The 21,109-nt window shown below is 40.5% G+C and overlaps 1 protein-coding gene across 12 annotated transcripts in view; it reads right to left on the bottom strand.

The window, feature by feature from the left end:
• LOC130546116 (cAMP-specific 3',5'-cyclic phosphodiesterase 4D-like) overlaps positions 1-21,109 on the bottom strand; it is a 136,283-nt gene that overhangs the window by 13,198 nt on the left and 101,976 nt on the right. For 8 of the 12 annotated variants that reach the window (XM_057321205.1, XM_057321207.1, XM_057321206.1 and 5 more), the window contains 6 exons: positions 11,947-12,138; positions 10,879-10,941; positions 6,823-6,859; positions 6,571-6,647; positions 6,395-6,444; positions 2,615-2,727 (listed from right to left, as the gene is read on the bottom strand). In XM_057321205.1, the coding sequence (XP_057177188.1) occupies positions 2,615-2,727; positions 6,395-6,444; positions 6,571-6,647; positions 6,823-6,859; positions 10,879-10,941; positions 11,947-12,138 (532 nt within the window). Of the gene's footprint in view, positions 1-2,614; positions 2,728-6,394; positions 6,445-6,570; positions 6,648-6,822; positions 6,860-10,878; positions 10,942-11,946; positions 12,139-16,982; positions 17,126-21,109 lie in introns of those variants that run through there. The other 4 variants (XM_057321210.1, XM_057321208.1, XM_057321214.1 and 1 more) reach the window with 3 other exon arrangements.

Below are 21,109 nucleotides of genomic sequence, written 5' to 3'. Positions count from 1 at the left end.
TTAAATGCACTCGTTTTATGAGCTAATCACAGTATTTATGAAACGTTTTTACACCTAGCAAACACGAGCGTCAAATCTAACGTATCAGACGAATCACTAAGATTGAATGAGATGCTCCAGCATGTCTGAACAGGCTGAAACATCACATCCAGTCGGTTGTGATGCGAGTCAAACTGATCAAATCACATTTTGAAGTTTTAAGTTTACGCTTTGAAATGAGCGTGTTTAGACAGAGAGCTACAAAGATGCTGTTATGTTTGCAAGTGAACCTCATTAACCTTTCAGTAGGTTGTGTTACTGCAGTGTGTGTGTGTGTGTGTGTGTGCACTCGCTCTCAGCCGACTGCAGGGCTCAATTTGTCTGCATCTCCATGGCAACTGAGAGCATGTGGGATCCTGCACTAGCCTGTTTGTCTGCGCTGTGACAGGGAGGGTGTGTTTTTGCTCTGTGTGTGTGTAGGTATCTGTTCATCAGTATGCAGCATGGCAGGCCTATGCCGGTTATTCAGGAGCATGCTCAGTACATTCAAAAACAAACCATAAAACAGGCGGGTGAGAGAGAGGGGCCGTGAAGGAGCGGTGGATTCTAATTGGTCTGTTCATACCTCGGTGAGACGCATCATAATGAGTGTTTTCTTATACACACGATGGTGATGCAAATCAAGCGGCTGCCTAGAAGTTAACCGCTGGGTTCCTTAAAAGCGAGGTGTACGTCCAACACATGTAAATTTAAGCGTGTTATCTGATGACAATGGCGGTATGAAACACAGACTGATTCTAGTGTGAAATTATTTTCTGTAGGTGTTACATTTATTCACCCTTATGTCATTAAAAAAATTTCCCCACTGGAACACAAAATAAGATATTTTGAGAAATCTTTCAGTGGTTTTGTGTTAATTTAATGGAAAACAATGGATGTTGTTCGGTTGTCGACATTCTTCAAAATATCTTCTTATTGACATGGTTCAGATCCACCAATCCCATCCCTGTTACTATTCTTCATACTAGGTTCTATCCAAACAAACTGATTTCGGGTCAGCAAGCAACTACCACAACATCTTAGCACAACACAGAACTCCCTAGCAACACCCTAACAACCGCCCCCAACGCCTTCATACCGCACTGGTGTGTTTCACATGGACAAGCGCTGCTTACATTTCTTGAAGAAAAGCAAAAATCTAGTTCAACTTAAATCTTAAGAGAACTCAGACTATCACACCCGTGAGCTTCAGGTTATCAGGCATGTTTTTGAAAGTCAAGGTCACGCTCACGCTGAAGTTTCTAGGGTTGGAACCATCTTATCATTTGATAAACAGAGCTCATCCTGTGTAGTCAGCAATAAAAGATGATGGTGTTACGTTGACGTTATTTAATCACAGTAAACATAGTTTATGTAACAGATGCCTTACTGACCACACATCACACCCGTAAGCAAAATCAAACTATATATGTAAACATTCATTATGTAAAGCGACATTGCCCAGAGATGAAATTCCTGAACCGTTGAAAACAACGATGTTTAAATGCCAAACATCACAGATAATTAGGAGCTAAAATTCCTACAAAAATGAGTGTTTACATCTACATAAAATGACATCGTAAGGGGCGATTCGCATTTTGGGTCTAAAACCGCATGAAAAACGCGAGCCGCATCGCTTCTCTACTCAAATGACCCACAATGCGCGTGGGACACTATTTCCATCTCGATGCGGCGACGACGCGCCTAGACAAATGTGCGCGTCTACATTTAAAATCACGAAATGAATCGCTCCTAAAAAGGACCCGACTCGATTTACTGTAGACTTTAAAGTTTGCACAATTTAGCATAGAAAAAACAGGAGGAAGGAACTTATAACCCCCTAGCAACAGCACAGCCACGTCCCAGCAACCACCCACAATCCCCTTAACTTGAGTTTTGCATGACAAGCTCTCAGAATTTCTTTACAAAATCTAGTTTGCAAAAATTACACAAATCCACTGAAGATACACAACCTACACGTGTAACGTCACACAGTCGGTTTGTGAAATATAAGACATGACCTTCATTCATATCAGCCCTCGCTTCTCTCACACAGACCACAAGAAACCAAACAAGACTCCGCTCTGTGTTTCCCGACCCTCTCCCGCAAAATGACAGAATTACAGGGAAGTTCTGATGGAGACTGCAGACCCGGGCACAGCGGCACGCCACATGAAAAGACGCCTATGTAGTCATCAGCCATGCTGAACGTGATGCTCAACAGATGCCCCCTCTCTTACAAAAATGGACCCGATGCCTCATGTCATACGAAAGCTTTTGATGTTCCATACGTGTGTGTGTGTGTGTTTATGCAGTTGTGTACCATTTCATTAAGGGTGTCGTATCAGATGACCGGGGGGGCACCGTGCCAGACAATCCCGCACGTACGCGAGTCGTGTGTACATCTCCCTCAAACCGTAACCCCCCCGGGGAGGCCACTCTACCTGATAATGTCTGCGAGGCGACAGCCCTCCGCCAAATCCCACCAATTACCTGAATCCCTCGGGTGGCCGTAATCACATTAAGTCAAGGGAAGCCCTTCGCTCCGAGGCGAGCGGCCCGGATGTAAACCTCAGTAAGTTTAACGGTGACTCACCTTGTTGGAGGCCATCTCGCTGACGGAGTGTCGGGTCTGTAGGGTCTCCAGCTGGTCCAGACACCAGTCCAGCTCCTCCAGGGTCTCAGTGGCCATCTTCTGGTAGGCCTCCTCTGGAGGGAGACAGGGTAGGGGATGGTCAGTTTTGAGACGTTTGACCGGGCTAGCCGAGGCTTCCCGAACATCGTCCACGTCGTAGACGGCCATGTTGGGATGGACACATGGGTGACTCTTCATGCTGCACTGAAAAGACCCCTCCTATGAGGAAAAACAGGGCTAGAGGGTCAAATACGAGACCCTCGAAAAAGCGTCCTTTATCTCCCGAGCCGCTCGACGACGGTGGCGGAGAGCAGGAGGGACAATGAACGGAGTTACATCTCTGTCTGTCCGGCTACGCAGGGCTCCTGGTGCGGAGCCCCATGCTCCTATAAAACAAAAGACACACACGTACAAGCAGAGATTCCCGTCTCGATCTGCTTTCACGGAGTCCCTAACAAAGGTACGTCTCTACATTTATGATCTGTAGCATCCACAGGTCCATCCAGAGGTGCGCTGAACTTCAGACGGAAAAAAAAGAGGGGAATGGATGCAAAAGACCCCCGAGAGCCTCCTACCGTCAAGGCTTTATACTCCCCCCAGTCAGAGATCCCGAGCCCTACGTGAAGCTCTGGGCTTTGCTCAGGTTTTCTGAAGCACAAAAAAAGCTTGCACTTGGTGAGAGAGGCTCGCAGAACCTCGGCTACACAGACATGACACAGGAGGCATTGCTTTACCCAAACATGAGCGGCTTCCTGTGAAACCACAAACCCACAGAGCTGAAGAGCACGACGCAGTGAGAGCTGTAAGATCCGGAGCGGAGCGCTGGAACCGGAGCCGGGGATCTTTGCAGACTTCACTGTCGTCAGCAAAACACATCCTGATCTCTGTTACAAACGGCTATTAAAAATGCATGCTGCGGTACTGCCCTATACAGAGTTTCAAAATAGATGAAAGAAATATCATATCAAACACGTGCAACGTAGTGCATGCAATATTAAATAAAATAAAAATAAGTAAAAAATATATATAATATGATGTAGTACATTTATTTTTCTAAGTCAAACTATTTATTTTTCAATCCCAGTAATCCCATCTACAGTTATATTGCATTCTGTTGTACATTCAATTGTTCTGAAGATTTAATATAAGATTTTTTTGTTAAAACATTTCAGTCACTTTAATAGTTATTGGACATAACGTTAGAACTGGCTTTTGATATGGTCACATTACTTTATTTTCTCTCTTGACATATATTAAGACACCAATACTTTTACATAGTTTGCAATCCAATCAGTCATGCTAATGGACATTTATCGGCGTGTATTTTAGAAGTTTACTGTAAAGTTGCTTTGCAGTCAGTTATTTTAGTTTTTATGAGTTTTATTGGCGTTTTATTCATATTTTGAATTAACTTTTATTTTTTTTTAATTTATAAAATTATATTTTTTAGATGTTATTTTTTTGTGAATTTTGTTATGTGCTTTTGTAAAAAGAAATATATATATAGCTACATAGATGTAATCTATTTTTGTTTCAGCTTTAGTTTTAGTTCATTTAGTTTTATATTTTTAGTTCCACAACTCTTTGCTAAGGAAACATTTTTAGTTTTTGTTTTAAAAAAATCTTTTGGCCTATATATTTTTTTAAATATCCGAAAAGTTTAAATAGTTTCAGGTAACTTTAATATCCTTGTTTGCAACAATGCAAAATTGTAACCGGCGCTTTGGAAATTATTTTAAATTCAATTGAAATGTAAATATTGGTTCCTCTATCCAAAACCAAGCTTGAAGAAATACAGTACGAAACACTTGTAAAGTTAAAAAAACAGCATAATATATATATATACAATATCAGCAGTGTGATTGACATCCGATCAGAGGAGAGATGGCTTTACTCATGACACACAGATTGCTGGAGATCTGCTTGTTCATGTCCCAAGATGCTCCCGGGAGAGTGTTTACTTTATGTGTACACCACACATTCACACAGAGATGTGCTCCAGGATTACGTGACAGTGAAAACGCAGTCGCGGACTCATTCTTTTTTAGATCCATTTTTTGAGGCAACGTCTGGAGCGACACCCGGGTTAATGCGACATGCAGCGTTTATTCGACCTCTGACTCCGAGCGCTCGACACGCACGGGTCAGCAGATAATAATGCGACAAACAACACGAGGCAAAGAATAAAAGCAGAAAAAGACAAAGGATGAACGTGGGCTTTATAGAGAATATCACATCATGCGTTCGTTCTCTGCCCAACCCCCATTTCTTTCGGCCTCTCAAACGGCTGTCCAATCACTCAGAGGAGATTTCAAGAGCAGGGGTCCACTATCCTCGCTGACAACATCTCCTCTGACGTCAATGGCATTCTTCTCGTGTTCAGTGCGACACCAGAGGCCGGCCCCTAAGAAACGGCTGTGACTGAGAGAAGAGCAGGACTGCACGCAAACTCTGGAGCGGACTCTCACCAGAGGGATCTGGATCTGACCTGTTCAGTTCATCACATACAGTGTGACAAAACGACCTTTTGATTCACACATGTTGTGTCCAAAACGCTTAAATAATTCTGACGTAAATATATATAAAACTCAAATGCAGATCCATCATCTCACTTTTATCTAGTACAGGTGTTGACCCAAACAACACGACCGTCTCCGCGTTAAGTGTCGCACTTCACATAAATCACCCACGACCAGCACCTGGCACAGTTAAGATGCCCAACGGTTTCTGAGAAAGCCTCAGTTCCTCACTTCAGTGGGAAATCAAACCCCTGAGCTGACGCAAAGGACTGCACCAGACAGCGGTCATTCTCACAAAACTATGCCTTCATCTTTCAGACGTCGCGCCATCCTCGCACGCTCATGCCATCCGCCGTCAGGTTGCCGGGCAACCGCGGTGGGATCATTAGAAAGCAAGAGGCAAGACCTCTGCGTTTTAAACAGCTGCTATATATAGCAAAAGCCGATCATGATCTGAAGCGATCTATATCGGCAGGTGTCATTGAGGAAACTGCTACATTGATCCGGGGTGAAAATGTCTCCCCGTCAGTAAAGGTGGCGTCTGTGGCTGCATGTCTGCTAAATGCAGGGTTGGGAATGCGACAGTGTGCGCATTTAAGTCAAGTGTCGTGATTGACGGGCTCATCTTGAGAGCCTCGCTGTCCGACAGCAAGTCTCTGGATGAGCATGAAAGTGTGATGGCGTGTATCATGTCGGTGAAACATTTATTTTGCTAAAACATTTAAAACCTTCTCCACGCACGCTAGGTGCTACAGTACATCTGCTAACATGTTAAGATAGATCACATCCGAATTAAATATCATTAAAGCATCGTTCACAACAGAAGCTTGAAATAGTGGTGGTGTGTCTCTCTCTAGAGGTTAACTGATGCTATGACACGCCAGCTCAAGATCATCCAATCATTACTTCTCCGTCTCGATCGTTTCTCCTGGAAAGCACCAAAATTACACGTAGAGAAAGAAGACTCTCAGATGTTGCTCTTGGGGTAAAACAAAACTGGAATCTCACACACGAGTTTCAAAGCCAAAATACACACTTGCATTTACCAAAACACCAAATTCTGCAATCAGTCAGTCACATGACATCTCAATGTGAACTCAACTGTGAGAAATCACATGTGAAGCAAGACAAACAAGTTGACAGAACAGAAGAATGTCAAAGATACATTATAGACAGGTCATAAAAAAGTGGATTCTGGGAAGATGTATTTGAATAGTCTCACCTGTGAAGGAGGTCTTTGCGAGGGGTGGCTGATTACACATGGGGGACCGTCTGGAAAATGTACAACAAAAAGCAAAAAGTGTTGTAGACTTTAGTCAAAGTGTTATTTCCAGCTGAATACAAACACATCTTCGGTTTCCCCCGGCCTATCGTTACGTTTTTTGTTTCTGAACTCACTTGTTAGTCGTTCTGTCTTGCTGCAGGTTGGTTAATGCTGCAAAGTTATTCCGTACCGTCCGCAAACTAGCCAGCACCTTTAAGAGCAAACCACAGAGTTTAAATAACATTCTCTGCCCTTTTCATTTTAAGTTAAATACTGTGTCAAAAAGTTTAGAGTTCATATCAACATAAAATTAAATAAATATTTCATCAAAATTTCATCCAGAATTGAAGATGTTTTCGCCCTAAACCGCTTCCCGTGTCACTGACCTGTGCAAACGGCGTAACGATGAGGTCATCGCCATGACTGCAAGAAAAAAATACAAAGACATGACATCAGCAGACACCACGTCATTTCACACCTTTGTAATACACTTTCTCTAAACGTCAAACACGAGACTGTAATGTTGCATGCAGCTGTCAACAAATGAACCATATCTTTAGGGAACTGGAGATTCTTCACATCTACTGATAAAATAATTACTGAAACATTTAGGAAGATGATAGAAGTTTAATCCTCCTAAAGGATGAAGATATGGTTCGTCTGAGTGACAAGAAACAAGGCAGGGACACGCTTGCAATTATGTCTTTAATGCTAGTGAACATTAACATCTAGCACTGTATGTGAGGAGGATCATGAACGTTCGTTCAACGTTTATCAGCAGATCAACTGCACAACATCTTATTCAAACCTGGAAATCACCTGGAAGAGGTCTGCTAACGCATTTCATTTCACAAAAACATTCATGACACAACAATGACGACAACAATAATGTACAAAATATAAAGAAATAAAAAACAAATGCCTAAAATAAAATAAATAAAAATTCATTTGTTAGCCACATGAGATTTATATTTCACAATAAAACACTAATGTTTCCAGCACAGCAGAAACCAGAAGTTTCAAGTCCCTGTAAACCGGAAGTTGCAATCATTTTTTCTTCCGTATTTTGAGAATGAGAAAAATAGTGGGCGTGCATTTTCAGATTTTAACCGAAGATTATGAGCCACATTGATAAACTATTCACAATAAACGCTGCAATATTTCATGAAAAAATAGGCATTGTCATTTTTTATTTCTCTGGGACTTTAAGTGGTTGTGGTGCACTACACCTAGTGTTCTGCCTATCTAGACAGCATTTTTGGGCATCATAGGCCAGTGATCAAACACATCATCTTGTTCTTATGATACCCACAAATGCTGATGATTCTCTTTTCTTCAAGTGTTTGCATTTCTTGCTAAAGTGCTTGAATACATCATCTGTGATTTGTAACAAATGTTGCAAACATTCCTATGATGCTCACTTCTGTTCCCTAAGTAGGCAGCTTCACACGCAGAAGAACGACACTCGTTTATCTTTCTCATGACTTTTTTTACTGGTGTGACATGAAAATCCCGACCCAAAATCCTTTACTTTTTAAGTATGAAACTGTCAAAGCTGTGGCGTTGACACTCAACATCCCTTTAAGCTAAAACTCTTCTCATGCGCATGCAAGAAATGCAGTTAGCGCAGGGTTGTGGAGACAGGAAAAGCAGGGCAGCTGTGCATGCGTTGGATGGACGGGAGTGCTGTTAGTGGCTTTGGTGAGGGGTTACGGCGGGGGGAAGGTGTGGCCTGGGTGAGTGGTCTCCAGGAGGGCACGCAATGCAACATACCCTCTCCTCAAGTCATTCGGCTGGCTAAAAAAGCGTCCGATTTCACGCGCAGCCCGTGTCCGTTTTAGCACGTGGGTGTCGCTGAAGCTCCTGCGGTTTAACATGATGCTGTGCGTCTGTGGGTTCATGTGTCTGTGCATGCGTGTGCGTGCGTGTACGCATGGCGGGTTCCTTCAGCACGCTTACACGAGCATTCGGGAATAAAAAGGTCATTGGCAGGCGTGTGTTGCCTATCACGCGCTCCCATCCAACTGTAGCGGTGTGGAATGTGTCGCAAGCGGAACGCGCTAAACATAGCATGAGGCAGCGACTGCAACCTGCTGCTGTTTCACAACTGACAATAACTACACTAATAAAAACACATCACTTTTACTCTGAAAATCTTTTCCAAACTATTTCGAGAAGTTGTATTCTTATTTTGGTGGAAACGTGGCTAGGTCAGGTGTGTGAACTTCTAATCAAAGCCTTAAGTTCAGTTGATATCAGTTCATGTCTATATGCTTAACATGCGTACATTTTGTAGCATTTTTGTAATGATGACATCTGTGTCATTCCTAAATAGATTGTTTCAGGTCTTACTGATGTCCAAATCCAACAACAAATGAAACTACACACACAAAATGGTAAAACTTTACATAAGGTTGCATTTGGTAACGTTAACAATTCAAAACATTTAGTAGTCTGTTAATGTTCACTTAAACATTTACTAATACATTATATTTGAAATCAAACGTTGCATATCGCTGCTGTCCTTCTGAAACCTTGTATCTCCATTTTTCGTGATTTAAATGTTTTGCCATAATTCATTATTATTAGTCACCCTTTATGTTTTGTAACTGGCTTTGGCAAATATCTAACCAATAAAAAGTATTCAAAAGTGCTTGTTAACTTTGACAACACAGCATGCAATCATTGAAAAAGTTCAGCGTTTTTTCATTTCCTGAAAAACAATGAATATGGACATACAAGGTTTCAGAAGAACAGCGACGATATTAACTTTAGCTGATGCACAAAATAACAAACTAAATATTTATAAATAAACATTAAAGATGACTAAATGTTCTAAAAATATGTTCGCTCATTTTAAGCTCATGTTAACAAATGAATGTTAACAAATAAATAAATAATGTTAATAAACGAGAGTTTATTGTAAAGTCTCACCCATAAATGGTCGTGTGACTTTCTGAGGAACTTCTGCGAACAACTGAATCCGTTTATTGAAAAGAACCATCTGAACAAACCGACTCACTAAAACGAATCAGATCCACCAATACTAATGCCTGTAGTGTAAACTGAATAATGTGATACTGTAACGGATCTAAAGAGTAATAAACTATCAAACAAACTCCACAAGCAGCTGATATCAGGAACTGCTGTGATATTTCCTGCCATTCCGGCCTGAGAATGGATTATCTGGCAGAAAGAAATGAAAACGTGCATCTGCCGGCCCTCCTGGGACTCTACATAATGCATGAGCCGGTGCAGGGTTACATGGAGAAACGTCTTCAACTTACAGACATGAACAGGAAGTGAACTTATCTGATGATTCCCTGCCATACTATCCATCACCGTACCATTCACAGACGCTTGGCCCTTATACAGTAATATGTTATTATAGATGCTTTAACAAGTCTAGCGAGCTACCAGCCAAATTCTTAAGCAGAATCCCACAATGCATTGCTACAAGCTTTGGGAAATTATAAATGATAGACGAAAAAGGGCTTAGAATGAATTTGTCATTTAAGGTATTCATAAAATATATTTTAATTATAGTACAAGAACTATTCTAAATAAAATAAAAACAAAACGGTTACGTCTGTATCATTCTATGGCAGTGATTTCAAAACACAGACAAAAATGATTTAAGTATGTTACCTCTGGTGTATAAACAGCACAATACTCTTGTCTATGTAAACGATTATTATGCTATAATACTGTACGATATATGCAGTATAAATAAAATTGTGTGACTGTAGTCCATCTGTGTGAGGTCAGAGAGAGGAGGTACACAGAAGAGGTACGTCGTTGACTCATTGCCGAAAGTTCGGGAAATTCTTTTTACAGGGTCTCATCGGCTCCCCCTTCTGTTAAAATGTGATGACTGCAACTTGCAACCCAACTAACCTTGTAATTTTCTGCAGTTCGATACATTTGCGTTTTACAAAACGTAGTGTCAAATACTGTAGTTGTTTTTTATCTATTGAGGAAAAGGACGCAATAGAACAATACCAGTTGTCACCTCTAAAGTAGTTACTGGTGTCGCATGCAATGCAGGACCATGGCAAAAATGGAGACAAATGCATACACACGCTCATTCTGACACACGTCCAAGCCATGTTACAGCAATCCCAGGCATATCATCATTCGAATGCTGACGTCTCCATGCGGTATCCCTCTCAACGTACCCCTACGCTCTTATGACACGCAAGGTTTTAATGCCCAGAATCAACTCAAGTTCATCCAAAAACACAATACGTGTGAAGTTCACATGAATTTGCTCATCATTCTGCACATTAAACGGTGAGGGGGGGTGTGAGGGTGGCAGCTTCTCAATGCATGTGAGACCGTCACGTCTGCAGGTGAAGCGAGGAGGTGATGCATATTAGACAAGCAAGAGCATTCCTTGAGGAAGAGCAAGGCCAGGAGCTGTCGTCAGAACCAGAACTTACTTTCCACTAATAACCGGCTCAGATCTCCGAGAGACCAGACCAGGTCTCTGCAGGTGGTTATTCCTATCAATAAGGACACAGTTTGTAAGACAGACACACACGCACACATACAGAGAGAAGGCATCACACACAGACGGCATGTGTTTGTGGGTTTATGATCTTCATAAAGAGGTCAACAAACCACTAAACAGGCATTTGTCAGATGTAGACTGAAAGACGTCTAAGAATGCTTCCTTTGTGTCAAGTTAAAGGACTAGTTCACACCAAAAACCCAAATTCTCAAACCCGTAGGACGTTCTCTCTTCGAGGAAACAAATGATGCGGAATGTCAAGAGTGATTTGTCCCAAACAGGACATGAAATGTTTTTTGGAGCTCTAGGCTTCTTGACATTTTGCAAGGTTTCTTTCTTCATTTTCCACAGAAAAATGAAAGAAATTCACACGGGTTTGCAAGAATTTTCTAAACAACGTGAGAGTTGAAAAAAGATTTCTCACTTTTGGTGAACAATCCCTTTAATTTAGAAAAGCAGTCGAAGAGCAAAACAACATTTTACGCTAACACATAACACCTTGACAATTTTTTAAGAACTTGTTTTTCTTCCTCAGCCAAACAGCCAAATCGGAGTTTTGCGACAGCTTTAAAAAAATGATCTGTATAGGTATACCGCCTTCGAAGGAAAGATTGAAGAAGAAAACATCACCTAAGGCATTACTATAAAAACGGTTGTGTGTCTATACAAGACCTTGTTCCTCTCGTTGTGTGTGTGTAGGAGAGAGAGAGAAAACAGACAGATAGAGAATGATAAGCGTGATGTCATGTGACAAACACAAGCGCTGGGAACCACACACACATAGAGTCAAACGACCGTGAAGCATGGTGCGACATGTCTTTGAGGTTAAACACGGACAGCTTTCAGCAAATGGAAATGAAAACTGTATCAATACTACACTCAAAACATGATTGATATTCACCCCGTGAATGTGTGAGAAAACATGACCGTATGAAACACGTTTCTATTTCAGACCCAAAGCAGTATGGGAAGGAACGCTACGGGTTCGAGCACTCACATGTCGCTAGTGATGGAGGAGTTTCTGGACATGGACTTTGGCGACAGGTCATAGTCGCTGTCGGAGCGGTAGAGGAACGACTCCCTCCGCTGGCCGTGCACGTAATTGGTCTGAAGGACCAGGCCTGACCCCGGACTCATCATGGGATCCAGGGGACTCCGTCCTGATGATGTGCCATTGTCCACGTCAAAGCTGCAAAAACAAGTACAAAGATGAAATGACATCACATGAGTAAAGTTCTCATGTAAGCATTTAAATTGTAAACACTGTCACTTTCTATCATTTCAGAACCTTAAATAGCCTGCAGGGGCCACTAGCTACCTCACAGACGTACCGTGGTTCTGAACACATGGGGATAGCCTTATCTAAACCGTAAAGCCGCTTATCCAAATGACCCAACGCTATCAGATCCATGAGGGGTTTCCCTCTCGGTGACGTCTAGCGTTCTCGGCCCTTGTGTCAGTGTCAGGTGCTTTGTGTTAAGAGGCTGTTATCTAATCGCGACGTCACCGGCGATGACGCCTTTAGTGATTCATCTATCCTCGCATGCCACGTCTGAAACCAAAACAAATCTCCAGCGACGCTTTTAAAGATTTCCTAGAAAGCGGGAGAGATCTTTAAAACAGAGAAACTAGTCTCTTGAGATTTGGGTTGGGTTCAGACGACGCACACCTGAAATGATGCCACGTGTACGGGGCGCTCTCAATTTACAGGAAGAGAAGAGGCGGTCAGACGTGTGGCACCACAGAATACAAAGAAAATAAGAAGAAGAATGATGCAGAAGTGTTCAGGAGTCAGACAGTGATAAATGACTTTCTCTAATCCTGAAGTACACGCACGAATTCCTCTCCTAAAAAGGACACGTGCCGTCAGCTCGGTGACAATCTAAATGCACCTAGTCTGTGTAATACAATCCAGACCGTTGTGTTTACACCATATGTGTGAATAAGAAACTGCAGATCGTCGAATCTTTTTTTTTTTTAACAAACGATCTATGGACGTTGAAAGTTCATAGTTCTTACTGCTTTTGCTCCAAGGACGTTTTGGACAGATAATTGAATGGACAGAACATTTGGACAGAACAATTGCACACGTTGGACTATGTTTTGAACCCGGTACCATTGTTTGCGATGTTTGATATGTATATTGTGTTATGTCTTGTATTTTTTCTGCGTTGCTTGTTTTAATGTTATTTGTGAAGCGCTTTGAGCTCTGGAAAAGCTCAAATTATAAATTAAAATATAATATTATTATTATAGTCATATCATATTGCGGGAAGAATTTGCTAAATATCATGAACCATTAAACATATTTATATATATATTATTTTTTTTACTTTTATTTCAAAGATTTCTTTGTGTCTGTAACAAATTGTATTTACTGTAAACTACTGTAAGGAAATTGTTTCAATTCGATTTCAATGCGGGTCTTTTGATCTATGCTAAAGGTGTACCAAGAATAAAAAATGTCTCTTCCTTCCTGATTTACACTTTGGTCACTTCTGAAGCGCTGTACTTGAGAAGCACAACACGCTTCTATCTGTGAACCTGAAAGCTTCGTCTGACCTTGAGAAGAACAGTGATGGAAAAGTGATACAGAAATCAATGACCTCTTGTTCTGCAGTCACATGATTCGTGTGTCAAACAGGCTCTCTGTGTGCACCTGTGACTACATGTATCATCAAACATTCGCTCGTTTAACATCAACAAAAAAATAAGTGTGCCGGTGTGGGACTTTCAAAAGCACAAGCATGGTGAAGAACAGTAAGTAAACCCCCAGACGTCTGGTGACGCACAACAAATGAGACATGAGGGAGACTGGAAAGCTTTGCTATTATGCTCTCCATAAGAAGTTTACTTGTGTAATGTACTTAGGTGAGATGCGGTGTAATATATTTGCGGCCGATCGATTTGTGACCAAACAAACTCCAGTAGCTTCGTTTAAAACTGAAGACATATTTCGGTACATTGGCCAAAAGGGAAACTGACACGCTGTCTTGCGCAGAATGTTATTGGCCTAATGCACTTCTGGATAAGTGTGAGACCCCACGGGTGTGTAAAGATACCCGTGTCTCAGCCCATACTGTCGGGGTAGTGTATTGTGATACGTCCTACAGAGGAGAGCTTGAGGAACAGAGCGGATGTAGCTTATTACTTCACCACCGACTCTTATAACCACCCCGTAAACGCTGCGAGCACACCATTAAAGCAGTCTGAAGGCCGTCGATCTCAAACTGTCAACATGTACACCGGAGATTCTCGCTTCTTTACATGTTGTTTTACAGTTATGCCAAGGTTATAAAATAGAAATATCAAACTCGATGCAACAAATATGATTTAATATATCACTAATCACTAATATGTAAACATGAGCAATCGATTCTATAGTCATGATTCAACAAACATATTTCAAAGAGCAACACATCAAAATGTAGGCCAGGACTTGACTGGATCATTAAAAAGTAAGATTATAGTAAGGATATTATATTATTGCATTATTTTATTTTGAAGGGTCTTCACAACTTCTAACACACCACACAAAAGAAAAGTCACAGATGAGATCTCTTTAATGTCAATTTATTTTCAATTTCTACGAAACATCATCAAGATTAAACGGAGAGCAAATGGAAACTTTTGCTTGAGTCTCATCTGTCTCAGATATTTACTGCATCCTCAGAAAAAGAGGAAGTCTAACTTCATTAGAGTTTCAGAAGAGATGTCAGCAATGTGTCAAACTGAGCTCAGATTTGTCAAGTCTGCAATCAAAAGTCGATATTATTGAACATCTCAATATAAACTCAAACATTTCTCATCAAATGTACTCAAATCCAGATTATTTTACCGCTACAATCTACATTCATTTTACACCTCCATACTCTTCATGTGTTGCTACAATAACACTCATTTGATTCTCTTTTAATTTCTTTTAAAGTCCCCTTGAACCGGAAGTTGCGATACTTCCATATTTTGATGCATTTCCGAGTGACGTGGAATTTAAAATGAGAAAAATAGTGGCCGTGGCTTTCGTCTTTTTCCGCGATTTGATTGGATGTATAAAAACAGCCGTTGCATTTTGAAATGGAACTGGCAGCAGACTGACAGTTGAAGGGGAGGAGTTAACGGATGCTCCGCCCAAGCCGTCTAACATACGTTATTTAAGATGGATAGTCGTTACAGGACGGAAGTACATTTTCAGATTTTAACTGAGGCCACACGATTTTTAAAAAGAGAATGACCCACATTGATTAACTATTCCCAATGAACGCTGCTATATTTCATGAAAAAAAGGCATTGTCATTTTTTATTTCACTGGGACTTTAAGAGAAACATCTGGAACTAAGCTGAAACTTAAATAAAACACAACTGAGAGCTCCATCAAATCTCCTAAACTATGAAACTGAAACTGAATGAAACTATCTGACCAATATCATATCAGCAGAAAAGTTCTTATATTATAAATTAATATCTTATTATGCCAGGCCATCAGCACTATTACTTTTAAACAGATGATAAACTGTGCAAAGTAAGATCACGGACAGGGTCAATAAACTGTAAAAACAACTCAGTGTTTATATGATTTAAAACCTTTTAAATATAAAATCACACAGGCTTTGTCATGTATTAATGTAGTGAGGGGATATTAATGCCACAAAGACACTTTCACTGCATTCATGTATGATATGTATTCCCTCACACATCCACCATCACAAACACTCTTAAAAACTCCATCATCCGACCAGCAAACCTGACACATCCCATCCGTCCCACCAGACGTCACGCCAAGAGCTTAACGTCACACGTGGGCCACATCAAAGACTTTCCGCTCTATCAAGTGAGCTGCACCCTTCTCTTTTTAAGGCGAGGAAGGTCGGCTAAGTTTGGGGTGCACTGGAAGGTATCCGTCCACCGGGACCTCGGCTCTGGGAGGAGGGATGCTCTGACGCACGCAGGACAGGGGCGCAGGGCTCCTAATAGGGCCTTTCTAATTGGACTGCAGGAGGCCTGACCCCTGACTGCAGGCACGCAGACGACAATGAGTTTATTTATAAAGGTGGCGAAGACGCGTGAGAAGAGAGAGACAGAGATGCCCTTGGCCTATTTAGGCAGAGGTCGTCCCTGGATAGATCACAGCGTCCAGAGAGACAAACAAAGTCACGCACAATGGGGAGAGAAGTCGTTTCGGTGACGTGCACTGAGCCGACAGGACTTGGCTGACGGTGAGAGACGATTGGAGAAAGAGACGAGAAAGTGCTACGAGCATCTTTTCTTCTTTAAACAGCTGACAGCATGCATGATGATTATTGTGCTATAATTGCTGAAATGTTTATTCTGGGGGTTGGAATGTGTACGCTGGCGTAAATAGCTCTGACGTCTCGTGAGTTTTGGACTTCGGTCTCTCGTGGAACATTTGAAATCTGACTCAAGCTCTCAGATGACAGGATTATGAAGGGCCAAAGGCCGACAATGAGAAAAAATGTACTTCTTTCTATGGGCAAAGATATTTTTGCATGGCACTAATGCTTCAGTTCTGTTCGCCAACAACAAACACACTGCAGACTCACCATTCAATGCTTTATGTAGATCACCTGAGATTCTTAAAGGAATATTTCACCCAACATTTTCTCATCCTCATGTCGTGTCAAACCTGTATGACTTTCTTTCTTCAGTAGAACACAAAAAATACATCTTAAAGAACATTGGTAACCAAACAAAACACCGAACCCCATTGACCAAGACATTTCTCAAAATATCTTCTTTTGCATTCCACATATCTGAACCACACGAGGGTGAAATGATGACACAATGTTTTGGGGTGAACTGTCCCTTTAAGAATGCACAATACATCATTAACTATATATGTCACTATCTGCATCCACAAATACTGTGTGAAGACAAATTTGTCAAACAGTAACACATCTGAACACATTTAATATCAAACTACAGAGTTTGCACACATTAAACGGCATCCTAAACTATTAGCGCTGAGGTGCAGGGTGAGACATTATGAGCAATAAATCAGGCCGAGAGAAACTTTACCAGATCCCCTCCGTGTTCCTGAGAGAGCTAGTGGAACGCGAGCGCGGTTTCATGACGATACTCATGTCGAAATGTGTTTCGTCTTCTCCCGTCTTTCTCAAAGTCCGTCCTGCGCCGTGATAGACATGCTTTCCTTGAGATAATCCACCTCTATGCTGATGAAGTGAGCGAGTGAGTCTCCTCTCTCTCTTCCTGTAAGCTTACTGGAGTGAAGATCACGTTTCTGTTCTTCTTTGCTAGCAGCGGGAGTGTGTGTGTGTGTGTTGGGGGGATAAACCCTCAGGGTCCTCTGTGTGAGTGTGTTTGTGTTCTCTCTCAGTGAGAGAGAAGGGGAGTTGGTTCAGCTGGTGACAGCATCAGAGTCCACTATTAAGGGCACATACACAACATGAGACTCTTCCCATCACAAGACAGCTGAAACAAGTCCACAGGGAAGAAAAATCAAACCAATGAGATCTTTAATCGTTCAGTCATCTCTCCAAGACAGCAATGAGAATAAAGGAGAGCCAATTGGGATTGTTGCCAAGGACCATAACTATAAAGTTAACGTATTGTTCCAAGAATTTAAGCAACTATAACTTTTTTAAGCAACACTGTTTTCAGAGGATGAATAATAAAATCACATTTATAAATTGCAGTGTGCATGCTTTAAACAAACACAACGTTATTGATCATAGCTGTGGATGCGAATATAGTTTTCAATTCAGTTATTACAGCGATAGTTCACCCAAAAATGAAAATTCTGTCATCATTTACTGACCCTCTCGTCACTTCAAACCTGTATGACTTTCTTTCTTCAGCAGAACACAAAAGAAGATATTTTGAAGAATGTAGTTAACTGGCACCCATTCACTTATACAGAAGTGAATGGGGTCCAGTGCTGTTTGGTTTTTTTAAATATCTTCTTTTGTGTTCCGCGGAAGAAAGAAAGTCATACAGGTTTGAAATGACAAGAGGGTCAGTAAATGATGACAAAAACTTATTTTGGGTGAACTATCACATTAAGTACAACGATGACAATAACTATACAGAAGAACGATTTCATTCTGATCACCTCCCGAGCAATTTCTTTCCATCTGAAACATGAAATATTGACAATTGACCTCTGGGTAAACTTCTTCAGCTGCACGCTGTTCACAGTTAAAATCCTTCACTTACTGATATTAGCAAAACATTGTTGATGTAGGTACAGTATGTAGATATTTATGAATGTGTAAATTATAGGAACAAAAGCAAATTGTTTGAATCAGACTGCTGTCTGAATGCTTTCTGTCTTGAGACCTGTTAGACTACTGTATAATTTGTTTACTAATAAAAAATATACCAGAAAAGTTAGAAGGTTAAAGAATCGTTTAACCTGGTACATGACTTTCAGAGGAAAAAAGAGAACTAATGGTTACCTTGTTTTCTGCAGTCAATGTTTTCAAATAAAAGCAGTCGTCAACTTTTTGCCTTTTGTTTCTGTCTTAGGGAATTTTATATTATGATTTAGCTACTGCATATCGGCCAATATATCGGTTATCGGCTTCCAATTTTAAAGAATTATCGGTTATCGTTATCGGCCAAAATTTACATATCGGTGCATACCTAATTTAAAACATACCATTGTTGTTGTGGGCGGTCCTATAGAAAAACAGACCCCAGAAAAACGTGTAGAGTTCTCTAATATTTCTCAGTAATGTCTCAATCTGTGCTGCAATCAACCAACCAAAAGCCAGAGGTTTTACCTTAGCAACCACATAGTGACAGCTACAACACTCTAGAAACATGATGCTGAGTGTTTGTTTGTTTGTTTGTGATGTACAGTCAAGCACTTCACAGTCTCAAGAAATTAAAGATTATAGTTTGTTTACATTTCACCTAAAATACTGTAAGGAAAAACTAAGCGCCGCATTAGTGTCTCCTGTGCTATGGACGAGTGGCCGCTGAGCAATGTTTTCCTCTCGGGGGGCTAAAACAGGAAGTGTGGGAAGATAAAGAGAGATAAACAGAAAGTGTGTGAGAGCTGGAGAATGAACCTGTCATGGGATGGAGATAAAAATGGACAAGTAGTGGAGTGTGAATGAAGTTCTAGACAAGGGTCCGTAGATACAGAGGTGTTTGTGAAAGCTCAGTAAAGGGTGATTCTCACGAAACCACTGAAACATCATAGAAGTAAAGATTTATAAAACATATAATTTGGTGACACAAAAAATTGTGTTCTCTACTGTAAACAAAACTTAATTTTATTTTTTATTTATGTATTTTGCTTTTTCTGCTGACATTCTCATAACCGTAACACGTCCTGGTTTGTCTGAGTGCATTATATGTTGTAATTTAAACTATATTTTAAAATTAAAATATTGTGAAAAAAACAACTGGACGTTCTACTAGATGTTCTCAAATTACAAAAAAAGAAAAAAAATGATATATAATAATATAATAAAAATGAAGAAATAGTGGAAGAAAGAAGTGTCCAGGACTGATATTCTCATTCTCTGTGACGTTTTTAAAGACTTAAAGAAAGTTTAAACACAAACAAATATATTTACATTAAGTTTGATTTTATGTGAAGAAACACATCTACTAGTACCTTTCAATTGGCTAACAAGTTAACTTAAATGACTTTACATTTTTCTAGTTAAAAACGTAATATTCTCATATCGTGCTGTGTACACAACTTTTTCCCTTCTCATTACCGATTCAGGTAGTTTTCCACATTTAAAGAATTTTTAAATGTATAATATTCTATTAAAATATAATTCATTAATGTCTTATTATGTATGATAAATAAAAACTTGCTTATACATCATGGCTTCGCTTTTTTTAGCAAAACATGCTGTGAGATTGACCGTTTTAAAGGGGTCATATGGCGCGAATACGTGTTTTTCTGTGTCTTTGGTGTGTTATAAGTTGCCCATGCATGTATTAGACACGTAAAATTGCAAAAACTAAAGTGTCGGAACAAAAGATGCATTCTATCTAAAAGCGAATGCCCCCCCAGACCTGCCTGAAACGCCTCGTGTAACCACACCCCCACAAATCTACGTCAGTTCATGGTATGATTTGACTAAGACCGCCCAAATGTATACGCAAGTCAGTACAATTGCTTTGGAACCTGATGTTCCAAATATGGTAAGAGGCGTTACATTTGCGTTACACACTTGCAGTATTCGACCAATCACTACGCACTGGTTGACTGGCCAATCATAGCACACCTCGCTTTTCAAAACGATGAGCTTTGTAAAAAATCTGCACGTTTCAGAGAGGCGGAGCAAAGAGGAGATACAAACATGCACAAATAGCGTTTTTGAACCTTAAATCGTGTAGACACATTGCATTACATCGAAAACAAACATTAATATTCTTTTTAGCCGTGTCAAATGACCCCTTTTTTAAAAGGCCTTTTTTGTAAAAAAAATAATAATTGTGAAACTGTCAGTAAAAGTTTAGAAATGAATGCCTTTCAACATGTCATACCTTGTTTTAAATGAATATAAATGGAATTTGTTGAAGTGTTTTTAAGAAACTCACGTTTGACATCTTGAAACCAAGATTTTGTGAGAATCACCCGAACAGACTCTGTCATTTCTGATCTACATTCTTAAAACTACATTTTTAGATCTTCTAAGAAAATGTCAGCAGTGTTTGTCCTTACAAAACATGACGCCGTGATGTCAGGGCGCTGTGCACGGTTGCCAAGCCATCATCTGTGTGATCGCTCAGTGTTTTCTAGCATCGTTCCAGACCATTATAGGTGTAGCATGCACTACCAAATAAATCTATCAAAGTTCATCAAAGAAGTGTTTTAGATACTGTATCTCTCTGGAAGCTTTATGCTTTGGTATTGTGTTTAACTGAACACTTCAACTTCCTCAACTCTGAACTCAAGACGCACTTACAGACATTTTTACAGATGGAAATCAAACTGAATTTCCTTGAACATGCTTACAGCTGACCGTGTGCATGTGTGTGTGATATTGCCCAGAGGACCGTATCTGATCTAATAAAAAGACGGCGTGTAACATTAAAGGACTTAGTCTGTGACATCAACTTCCTCCTCCAAACCAGTCCAACCTAAAACATACACACAGTCCCACAATCCATCACTACAGTTCAACCAGATATAAAGCAGATAGAGATTGTGG

The sequence above is a fragment of the Triplophysa rosa genome, linkage group LG22, assembly GCF_024868665.1.
Source record: "Triplophysa rosa linkage group LG22, Trosa_1v2, whole genome shotgun sequence".
NCBI lineage: Eukaryota > Metazoa > Chordata > Actinopteri > Cypriniformes > Nemacheilidae > Triplophysa > Triplophysa rosa.
The sequence above is the reverse complement of the archived record's forward strand: the minus strand, read 5'-3'. Positions and strand labels throughout refer to the sequence as shown.